At 43.0% G+C, this 11,786-nt stretch overlaps 1 protein-coding gene across 1 annotated transcript; it reads left to right on the top strand.

The window, feature by feature from the left end:
- Positions 1-383: 383 nt before the first annotated feature.
- On the top strand, positions 384-10,015 carry LOC129830377 (translocating chain-associated membrane protein 1-like 1). The gene is made up of 11 exons (XM_055892910.1): positions 384-751; positions 1,195-1,255; positions 1,391-1,509; positions 1,817-1,933; positions 2,043-2,101; positions 2,752-2,836; positions 3,050-3,120; positions 4,239-4,343; positions 4,795-4,938; positions 5,084-5,244; positions 5,330-10,015. Exons 1-11 carry the CDS (start codon positions 632-634, stop codon positions 5,395-5,397), a joined length of 1,110 nt encoding a protein of 369 aa, XP_055748885.1. The 5' UTR covers positions 384-631; the 3' UTR covers positions 5,398-10,015.
- The last annotated feature ends 1,771 nt before the right edge of the window (positions 10,016-11,786 follow it).

Below are 11,786 nucleotides of genomic sequence, written 5' to 3'. Positions count from 1 at the left end.
CACATGTTATTTCATAGTTTTGATGTCTTCACTATTATTCTAGAATGTAGAAAGTAGTAAAAAAATTTTTAAAAAAAACCTTGAATGAGTGTTCTAAATATATTGATTCTACAGAACCTACTGTATTGACTATTCCCAACCCCACTTTTACCTCTGCACATAGAATAGTTGTTTCTCTAAACATTGAACATATTCTTTTTCGATAGTGGTCTTAAAAAATGTTTTTAGAAGCATATTTGTAATTGTTTTCGTAAATTCCTCCCTACATTTGCTTATAAGCACAATACAAATGGACATTGATTAAAATGTAATACAGCATCTTGATTGACTTATCCACGTTGCCGTTTTCTATTGCGGGCTTTTATTTTGACGGTTTCCTCATTACCATACAAAATAGACGTCAGCATTTGTGCAGCTGGCAAAAATACTGGTGGACGTTTAACTGGCTTAGGAACAAATTGCGTGTGTGTTTGGTACATCTTTGTCGTTTCTTAGCTAACACATGACCTGCAATTTACCCAGTGGACTGGCAGTGGTGGAGGGAGCAAAAGAGGAGAGTTTGCGTCCGAGTGCAAGCGGTGCGGCGAGTGACTGAAGTGCGGCAGGGAGGGAGAGCTGTATCGGTCAGGCCATGGGTTTCCGAAAGAAGAACAAGAGCCCGGCGGTGCTGAGCCACGAGTTCGTGATCCAGAATCACGCTGACATGGTTTCGTGTGTGGCTATGGTCATTCTCCTCGGCTTGATGTTCGAGGTACAATGTTCAATCCTGGGATGTATGCTGTTAGTTAGCTTAGGGTAGGGCAAATAACTAGGTAGCTAGCTAAAGAAAAAGCAACGTCTATGATGATGAGGGGGCTGCTCGCAAGCGTCTCCCTTCTCATGTGTCACTGGTTGCACACGGGGGGGGGGGGGTGGGGGCACTGTTCAAGCTAGTGGCTGCCTGGTCAGCTAGCGTTTCACACAACCTAGTTCGCTATCTAATATTGCCAAATGGATTGCTAGCCAGTTAGCTTTGAAATCTACCCATATTACAGCAAAAGACGAATTGTTTACAGCAACCACCCAACCTCTGCCTAACACACACATTTGCATCAGGAAGAACCACCCTTGTTACAGACTGCCGTGTCAATATCATTTTGCTACATGAGAATTATATGCACATCATTGCTTCCCATCTTATGTCCTTTATTGTAGGTGACAGCGAAGTTTGCCATCATGTTCATCACTGTCCAGTACAATGTGACTCAAAGTCTCGGTAAGTTTACATTTGTCTTTGTATCTATTTTTAAAACAAGATAATTGACCTCCATTACATTATTTAGTACTTGTGTCCAATACCTTGTATTTGAAGCCTTGGGCCATGTTTTTTTTGTTCTTTGTGTGTTATCAGATGAGAGGGCTGAGCCAGTGAACCTGTACCAGTACGGTCCTAAAGACATGGCCACTGTGTTCTTCTATCTGCTCATCACTGTCATACTCCACGCCTTAATACAGGAATACATTCTTGATGTGAGTGGCTATGCACACAGACCCTGTGTGTGTGTGTGACCTGAGAGAGAAAGCGGGACCCCTGTATAGGTCCTTGCTCTACAGAACACATGCGTCACTGTGTATGCGAGAGTGCCCCCCCCCTCCCCCTCCCCTTCTTTTCCATCTCTCTGTGTGAGTCATAAAATAAGGTCTGGCCTTCTCTCTCTTCAGTCTTATCATTCTCACCCTCTTAGCCAGTCAAATAGCATCCCCCACTACACAGCCCACAACAAATGATCACTGACACGTTTCCCAGCTTCTCATGTGCTATTCTCTCTGATTTCAGAAAATGAATAGGCGGTTGCATCTGTCAAAAACCAAACACAGCAAGTTCAATGAATCGGGACAGCTTGCTGCCTTCTACTTGATCTCCTTCATCTGGGGCTGCAGCATCTTAACAGCGGTAAAAAGGCCAACGAAGCACTGCCAGGGAACATGATGTGACAAGACGAGCACTTCGTCCCGTTGTATTTGTTCTTTGGCTCACGCCTTCTCTTCTTTTCATCTGTTAGGAGGAATTTGCAACAAACCCTACTTTCCTATGGGAGGGCTATCCACACACCCACATGGTGTAAGTAAGGATTTGTACATTCATTTTACACCTTCAACTCCCTTGTTCATTATTTCAACAATATGTCAGTAGGACAGGGTAAGAACTCTCATCACTACTTGTTCTGTGTGTTCTTGTTTAGAGTTACCAAGCATTCTTGAACACAAGTTTTCTGGGAAGGCTCAGCTGTTTTTGAGTCGGCACATCGGCCAGGCCTTGCTTTCCCAGGGTGCATTGCAGCCCCAGTATTGTGTGTGGGAGTACACTTCTGCTGTAATGGGCTGCCTCATCAAATCCATGTTAGATGTCAGGTTCCCCTGAAATATTTATTAAGATTGTGATGTTTTACTCAAGCTAGACACACCGCGCCAGGTGTCTCTCGTCCCATCCTTTCCAGATTTGTCATTGTGTTACGAGGCATCTTATTTCTATGCATTTTAATTTGGGGAAATGGAATAAGCAGGTATGCATAGATTGTGAACTGAATATTTTCTCCCAAATTACATTGTTATTATTGATGGACTTTAATGTAGCACCAAATAACATGTTTGTAAAATGCATGTAACGGGATTGAAGTTATCGTGGTCAAACCTTCCAATCATATCCACTCCCTCCCTACATTGATAGACCTGATCTCTCCTTCTGCCTGCCTGTAAATCTGTCCTCTGCAGGTTTCAGGTGAAGTTCTTCTACATTTGCCAAATGGCCTACTGGCTCCACGCCCTTCCTGAGCTGTACTTACAGAAAGTGCGAAAGGTAAGTGTCCATGAACGCACTGTGGGTTAGGTCCTAAGGATGACCCATCAGTTATTTTAAACATGGAAGGATATGTCTTGTTACTCTGTAATTGTGTTACGTCTTGTGACTAATTCCCCGACGTTTCAATATGTATACGGTTCATATTCTTTATTCTCATCTTACACTGATACAGCAGTCATTAATAAAGGCCCTGTCCTGCTTGTTTCTCAGGAGGACATTCCCCGCCAGCTCTATTACATTTGCCTTTACGTCTTCCACATCACCGGTGCCTACGTCTTAAAGTGAGTGTCTTTTTAGTGACGTGGTTAGATGAGAGGATCGATGGACTTTTAGAGTGGAGCTGCCGTTCGGAAGTTTTTCTGTTTGTATTTATAATTAGCCTATATTCCATGTCCTTGAGTGAGCCGTTCCAAATAATTGAATGAAGCAGCAGAACCTCTTTTCAATCCGAGAAAAGGGTTTGGTATGGCAGAGGGGTAAACACATTCCATATCTGGGTGTTCCTGTCATTGCAATAAAGTGTGTGTGTGAGCAGCTGTGGATATTCCCTTATCGCCTCGTGACTGTGTGTGAGGTGGCCTGGTTTAGTGTGATGGGACTATGCAGACAACAAGGGAGGTATTCAAACTATGCCAGAGTGATACCGCAGTTAAAACAATCCCGTTATGTAATATATCCCGCACAGGTCATGTCTGACAAACTAATTTGTTCTGTGAAAGAGGCCTTGGAAAGATTTTAGTAGTAATATCAGACGGTAGAATCATCAGTAGTACCGCTTAACTGGTTTAGCTCAATTCCGAATTTTGGCCCAATATTATGTAATGGTCCTCTGTCGTCTCTCCTTCAAGACCGCTGGTCTGGAAGACGGGGTGAAGGCAGCACAGGGCATTCATTTGATTCTAGTGCACCACACATCTGTTCCTGATCACCGGGCATGACCGACGGGAGTCTAGGGAAGGAAGGAGGTCGTTTAAGACCATTTGCAAATCGCTTCAATGTGACGTATCCTGTTCCCCTGTTGGGGCTGGCTGACTTGTCTCCGTGTCCTCAATCGGCCTCAGGGTTGACATTTCCGCTAGTGTAGCAGCACTCGCAGTGGTGCCGTTCTTACCAAATAAAACCACTGCGATATTTCTAATAAATCGGACACCTACTACTGAACAATATTGGAGTACCGCAGCTTATAATTGCATGTATCAGTTATAGGCTGTTATGGTAGATATGCATAAAGCATTGCTACCATTGGGGTGTCTTTAAAAGACAGTGCTTCCTGCTGCAAATGTGAATAATATTGAGTATTTCAGTGCTGTTAATCCCTGGACCTAAAAAATGGCATCTGAAGTTGTGATATGTTTCACCTGGTGCTGTGCTGACTTCCTGTTTCCTGTGTGTTCACTAGCCTCCACCGGCTGGGCCTGGTGCTGCTTGTACCTCACTCCCTGGTGGAGCTCCTGTTCCACGCCTCGCGCCTCTTCTATTTCAGTGACGAGAACAAGCAGAAGGGGTATGGATTGTACACTGGCAGTAAAATCTGCATACAAGGTTTTGGAATTTCAGTTTGAATTATCACCATCCTACAGCAACTCACTTGTGTGATCCAATGGGAGCTTTTCCTTCTATGTCGGCGTCTACTGATTTTGGTTTGAATAACTTGGTAGTGTTGGTGTCTTACATCAGGGTTTACCAAACTCTGTCCTGGGGCCACCCCTGGGTGCACGGCTAGTTTTTATTCTTTTCTAGCACAACACAGCTGACTCAAATAACAAACTTCTCATCAAGATTTGATTATTTTAATCCACTGGTGTAGTGCTAGGGCAAAAAACAAAACTTGCCCCAGGATAAAGTTTGGGGGAACGCTGTCTTACATGAGCCCGTAGAAGATGTCACTGCTATTGCCGTGGTGACTTGTAACCCCCCCCCCCCCCCCCCCCCCCCCTCTGATTCTCCTTTCCCAGTTTCACTTTGTGGGCGCTGCTTTTCGTCATCGCACGCCTCGTCACCCTCACCCTTTCCGTACTGACATTCGGCTTCGGACTGCCCCGTGCAGAGAACCAGGGATTCTCACTGGCGGAGGGAAACTTCAATGTGCTCACCGTTAGGCAAGTCATGTTCCTTAAGGTCACTTTTTAATTTGCCCCCTCTCCCCTTCTGATTGGGGCCTTGAGCAAGTTAGAACGTTTCCTCTATCTAAAAGAATAGAAAGCCTGCTCATGGCTGGTCCTCATGTTTCCTTCCCTGTCTCAGGATGACATGCCTAGCTGCCATTTGCCTCACCCAGGCCTGGATGATGTGGAAGTTCATCAACTTTCAGCTGAAGAAGTGGAGGGAGCACAGCCAGAGCCAGGCTTCCAAGGTGAAGGCTATCAGCCCAAAGAGCAAGCCCCACAAGAAGGACCCAGCCCGGGGTGAGTCCCCCACCGCTGCCCACTCAACACACACCTCCAGCCATTTGTAACTCTGTTTCTGACGTGTTCTTTTTTGTTTTGCTAGGAGGTTCTGCCAACGGTGTGCTGAAGTCTGATGACAAGACATCACCTCGGGCAAGAAAAGTCTTGTAGAGATGGAGGGAGAGAACTAAGTGAGGGGGCTGCTCTCAATGTGACACTTTTCACCACCACCAGAAACCGTAGCTTAACCATCTCTTGAGTTAGAACTGTTAAAAACTAGGTTCAATGTTTTGATGGCCTGATAAGTTTGTGTTCAGTCGTTCTTTCTCAGGGTGTAATGTAGGTGGGGCATGGTCAACTGGTTAAACGCTATAACTGGATAGATTGGTCTAAAAGTGTCCCTTTTTGGAGGTCAAACAAGCACTGTTCAATTTGCATTGCAGGAGTGCATGTCAGGATTCATGTTCTCTCCGAACATGTAAAAGAAAGTGTGGGGAAACGTTGGGCATAAAGTTTAGCCTTTTACCTGGCAGTTGGTTTCAATTGAATAGAGACCTCACCATTAACTCCTAAAAGGTGTCTGTTTACTGCCTGTATTGTTACCTGCCTTTTTGCCATATGAAACCTGGGCTATTATGGGATTGAGGGCACTGTTAGTCATTAGTAGCTCCATCTTCTGACTCAACTGGCCTTCATCCAGGAATCTGTACTGCTGACGGGCGATACTGTCTTTATCCATGCAGAACTAGATCTCTTGAGCAAATTATGCATTCGTATAAGAGTAGGATTTGTGCAGGAGTTCAGGTGACGTTTGTGTGTTTCAGTTCAGTATTTCGAGCCGTGATATTTTCTTTAACAACGGCAATCCTTAATGCGCTCAAGTTATTGTTAACCTCACCATGACCCTTGAAGCTTTTGACGTGCTGTCATGTTTGAGTTTGCATATCTCAGAAGCATTCGGTGGCCTTTTTTCACATCCGCTGATAGAGTTTTGAGTTATTTATTTCAGTCGTATCTTGTTTATTTTTATATCATGCTTTGGCAACTCTAACCAGCATAGACGAGGTACAAAGTGAAACGCTTTGTCTCAGTGCTCAACCCAAATGATACAATACTCCTTTAAGTGTCCTTAAAATGTCAGTGGCGCAAGCTGTGAAATTCTCCTTGGGTTTCCTTTTCTGTTTGTCTTTTTTATATTGGGGTATATGATGGCAGGCAGCTGCCTCCGGAAACACCCACCTATTATACTGTTCTTCCCATTCTCAGATGGGAGAGGTGCGTGTTTGAGCCTTTGTGCGTTGTTACCTGTGGTAATGCTTCTGTTGCGTCCGTGAGGAAGTGAATGCTCCGCATGAGTCATGCTTTCGTCTTTGCTTTTTTTTCTTGGGGGGGGGGGGGTTGCCCTTGTGGCATTATAGAATGCGACATAACCAGTTTATAGACTCCCCTCGTTTCCTTTTGAAATCCTCTACCTTGTTTTCATTTCACCCTTTTTGTTCATTTACAAAAGACGATGAGTGACAACTGAGTATATTCTATATGAAGTTAGTTGTTGAATGCTTACAACCTCTGGCCCTTAACCCTGTCCTGTATGAAAGAGATTCTGTGACTTCTGTTTGCCAAATTTGGGGTGACTGGGGGCTTCTTGCTCCACCTTTCCAGTGATTTGGACATTTGCCTTTGGACACTTGTTATGTCCTACTGTAGACCCAATGCTGTTGCCACCAATGAGCCAGGTTACCAGTCCTGCTATGGTGAACCAGTGTGCCTGATCACAACTCTGCTTCGCCAACTTCTCTGACTAGTGTTATAGTTGGCTGAAGCATATACTGGTCTGGGACCAGTAGGTTGCATATATATATGTTTTTTGGGGGGGGGCAGGAAGTACATGAGTCGTAACTAGTTTAGTCCTCATAACGCTCTATCTTAAGTTGAGTGTGGAGGACTTGTGTTCTGTTATGTGGCAATGTCTCCGAGGAGGAAAGGTGGAGCAGAGGACTTTTTACACCAGTCTGTACTTTACTGTATCTGATGTTTAAAATCTACATGAATCTAACGCTACACTTGACTAAAAATGGTCCGATTCTTTTTTTTTTTTTTTAAGCTATTTTTATATATTCGAAGAACTTAAAATATTCAGCACACAGATATGAATATCTGCGTATTATTTTGCATCCACGTTGGCATGTTTTTATACATCAGAAGACAAAGCTTTCTCCCCTTTCTAAGTCAGGGTTCACATTTCACCTTCACTATCGTAGTCTATTTCATAGACTAGGATGTATATATTGAGTAGAGTAAATAAGAACCATTCTGCCATAAGATGATGCTCAGAAAGCACTATACGGAAAACTGTCTACTGTAGTTTTATTGTATTCTACTGTAGTTTTATTGTATTCTACTGTAATTGCTATCTGATGTCCAGTAGCAAAGCTACTGTTTGATCAGCAAGGATCCTGATACGTTTGTTTTTATTGTTCTAAGGTGTATTTAAATCACTTGGTCGTCCTACTCTTACACTAGCCTGATCCCAGACCTGTGTGTCTGCTTTAGTCAGCTCCTCTGCTAGCATGACAACCATAGTCAGAGAAGTTGACGAGGATATTTAGTATCTGATCAAGGACCAGGCTATTGCTGACCCTGTAAAACAACACATTTCACTTCACCTAGCTGGTGTGCGGCACTAAAACATCTAACTCTATACGACACTTTGGTGAAGTGATAATTACAATAAAGGAAAGATGAGCATTTTGCCCTTCATCCATTCCTTTTATGAATTGATGTGATGGTGCACCGTGTGAGGGGCCGAGTAACAGCAGTTTCTCTATCCAGGTTAGGACCGCTCTGAGTTGTCTTCTCACTGCTACAACCGCAACTGGAATATACAGTGTAGTGAAGCATGACACCGATGGATGCCGCTGTGTACTGTCTGCATGTTGGGTTGTAGCACAGTTCTGTAGCCTCGACTGCAATGACCATTTTGATCGCTGGTAAGGTGGCAATGGGCCAACACAATGATAAGACCCATGCTAATAGTTTATTAGTGTATATCAGCCCTTTAGGTGGCAACAACCATTTGATGCATTTGCAATGGGATGTGTACTCCTTCATAGCAGCCAGGTACACAGAAGAAAACATGGCTATGGTTCATGCACTGTCCTTGTTTTGTGTTATTTTGCTGCTTGCTTCAAGTTTTTTTTTTTTTTTTTTTACACGTGTTGTCTCTGAAATTCTCTGGAATGTACTTATGCAAAATCTTGGTGTTTTTCTTTGTTTGTATTTCATGTTTGAATAAAGCCTTTGATTATCCAGAGTGATGCTGTCGCCTTTAGTGGGATTTGTTACGTGAACTAAAGGTTGAAGTGTTTCTACATATGTGGGGGGGGGGGGGGGGCGCAGCAGTCATTTTAAAATACTCATTACTGTATTTGAATGGGGAATGTCTTGTCAGTCGTACAGCAGGGGTTTATGAGACGCCTTTCAACTGATGTTTATATTGTTGTCTGCCCTCCCGCTGTTTTTCTCATGTTCAACCTTAGATTGGTGTACCATCACACTCGTGCTTAATTTTCACTACACGATACTAATTTTAAACATCTGCAGAAAAGGCTCCCGTTTCTATTTTGACTTAATCACAAAAGAATTTCCTTGATGATTTATGCCATCGTCTACTTGGCGGCTCATCAAAACATCAGAGCGAAGCAAGGTTGTGTGTGGCTGTTGGTAGAGAGCATGGCGCTTGCACCGCCAGGGTTGTAGGTTCAATTCTCAAGGGGAATTGGAACGGATTGTGTTTTAGATCTCTGAAGATCAAAGGGGAAGTCATTTCACAGACAAACAGGTTGACATTTTGGGAGGACAGAAAGAACAATGAATAAAATACTGCCCGCTTAATTTGGATTAGGTTTTGTAATGCTCCTGATTGCAAACGATGTTCGGCAATGGTTCTCATTGTTCATGTGTCTTGTTAAATAACAGGTAGCTAGGCAAGTAGCTGTTTTGTAAATGGTGAGCAGAGAATACCAGAAAAATATGAGCCATTTGTTTTCAATATGTGAGGGTTGCATGTTAAAGTTACATTGAAACTGTATTGTAGCCGTTACTGTATTCAAAGGTTCACTCTGGATTCAAAGCTACTTTGGCCTAAATATTTCTGTACCTTAAATAGTTTTAAATGTGTGTATTGTGTTATTGTTAGATATTGTAATAATATGCCTTTACAATCTCCACGCATGACTTCCTTGATCAAACAAAAAGCTACGAAGGAGTTTGCAAAAGCAGAGACAGGCTATTAGCAAGGCTAATGGTTAGTCAATTACTAATAGTTAAGCGCATTTGAATCTGGAGCCTTCTAATTTTGTCATTTCAAATCAACATTCGACTATTTCATTTCAAATCAACGTTCTAATATGACATTTCATGTACTGTAGGTATAACTATACATTCCCCTACATATTTCATTGGACAGTGAAGTTAACTTTTATACTATCAGCATTTTGGATTTTGAGATCAAATCTTTTATGAGGTCGACAGTACACTTTTTATTTGAGGGTATTTTCATACCGACAGAATCTGTCAAGTGTGTAAAGCTGTCAAGGCAACGGGTGGCTGCTTTGTTTAACACTTTTTTTTGTTACATGATTCCATATGTGTTATTTCATAGTTTTTGTTTTCACTATTATTCTACAATGTAAAAATCAAGAAAAACTCTTGAATGAGTAGGTGTCCAAACTTTTCACTGTTACTGTATGTTTTACTGTTTTTGAAATTAAACCACTTTATGTATCTAGTCCCCCCCCCCCATTTTGAAGGTGACATAAGTATTTGGACAAATTCACTTATCGTGGATTCAATTTAGTCAAGTTTGTATGCGATCCCATATTCCTAGTACGCAATGACTACATACTCCATGTTGACTCCAATGCTTCCCCCAGTTGTCAAGTTGGCTGGATGTCCTGTGGGTGGTGGACCATTCTTGATACACATGGGGAAACTTGAGTGTAAAAAAAACAGCAACTTTGCAGTTCTTGACACACTCAAACCGGTGCACCTGGCATCTACTACCATACCCCGTTCAAAGTCACTTAAATCTTTTGTCTTGCCCATTCACCCTCTGAATGGCACACACACACAATCCAATGGATTTCACTGTTTATTGATATCAGTAAGGGGTCATAGCTTTCACCTGGATTCACCTGGTTAGTCTATCCTATGGACAGAGCAGGTATTCTTAATGTTTTGTATACTCAGTGTATATTTGACTGAACAAAGTAAAGACAACACTAGCATTTGTAAGGTCTGTTATTGCTCTGATCTGGAATGTGCAGATGCAAATAAAGCTGTTGACTAAACTTTTGAATTGCGTGGATTTAAGACAGGGTACGTAGGAGTCGATGCAAGACACGAGGAGCGACACATTCAAAATGAAGCACAAATAAGGAATTATACATTACGATTAATACATTTGGTTTTATTTATTCAAATTCGTTAACTTGCTTAGGTCCTTTGCACTTAATCATTTTCATTGTGGGTCCATATGAAGTCTTCAGCGTGTGTGCATGTGTATAACTGCAAATACGTTGGTGTTTGATGATGTACTTTTGAGACAAGTGCACAAGAAAAAGTGTGTTTTCTCAGATCCTCCCCTTTTCCTCTCCATCCTCCCCCATTTCCCCCTGGTATTGAGGCTTCCTGTCTTAACGTGAAAATAATGGTACAATCCTCCTGATTATGGAAAAAGCAGGACTGCAATAAGCATCTTCTACCATTGGCTATATGTCTGCTACACCCTTTGGCCCACAAGAGGGCAATGATGAGTCTCACCTGAGGGACCATTGCAGTCTGCAGGGGGAGAGCTGCAGGCAGCTAGACCTGCATTAATAAATCACCGCTCAGAGAGAGAGAGAGAGACACATACACACAGTTACAGACGCTCTCACACACATTCAACCACAGAAATGCGGAAGCACACACACTCTCAGACATACAGTCAATATCGTTAGCGTTAAAAGCCACACTACACAGGCGTACGGGGGAGAAATGGATTAAGAGAACGAGGGAGAGAGACACAGTAGAAACAAACCTCTGCGTCGGTGCTAAAGCATCTCGGTGTGGCTGCTATGTTTCAGAGTGATGGCGATTTTTCTCAGTGATCAGACAGCATGATGGATCAGTGGGAACCAGACAATCAGACTGGAGCTCTGCAGGGTCGCCACGATGACACCAGTTTTCGCACACACACTCTCCATCACACACACCACACCAGGCGGCAGCTATTCAGCTCTTAACAAGGCTCCCAAACCTCTGTGAGAGAGAGAGAGAGAGAGAGAGAGAGAGAGAGAGAGAGAGAGAGAGAGAGAGAGAGAGAGAGACCCAGCGGTAAGATTTCACAGTGCCCAGAGTGAGGCTTTTATTAGCAAACGGGAAGATATAGGCCAGCGAAAAGTATTTCCAAAAAAATCATCAACTGGATCAAAAAGAGCTCTTTCAAACAAAAACCCAGCAGCATGCCAACCTGTTGCCTGTCCCACAAACAATGAGAGGACAGAGTTCTCCACGGA

This window comes from Salvelinus fontinalis, chromosome 31 (assembly GCF_029448725.1).
Source record: "Salvelinus fontinalis isolate EN_2023a chromosome 31, ASM2944872v1, whole genome shotgun sequence".
In the NCBI taxonomy this organism is placed as follows: domain Eukaryota; kingdom Metazoa; phylum Chordata; class Actinopteri; order Salmoniformes; family Salmonidae; genus Salvelinus; species Salvelinus fontinalis.
This window is presented reverse-complemented; position numbering and strand designations above follow the sequence as displayed.

Coding starts and splice junctions, on each gene's coding strand:
- LOC129830377 (XM_055892910.1), top strand. CDS start 632: ATGGGTTTCCGAAAGAAGAACAAGAGCCCGGCGGTGCTGAGCCACGAG. Junction 1,934..2,042: donor GCTGCAGCATCTTAACAGCG/GTAAAAAGGCCA, acceptor TTCATCTGTTAG/GAGGAATTTGCAACAAACCC. Junction 3,121..4,238: donor ACCGGTGCCTACGTCTTAAA/GTGAGTGTCTTT, acceptor TGTGTTCACTAG/CCTCCACCGGCTGGGCCTGG.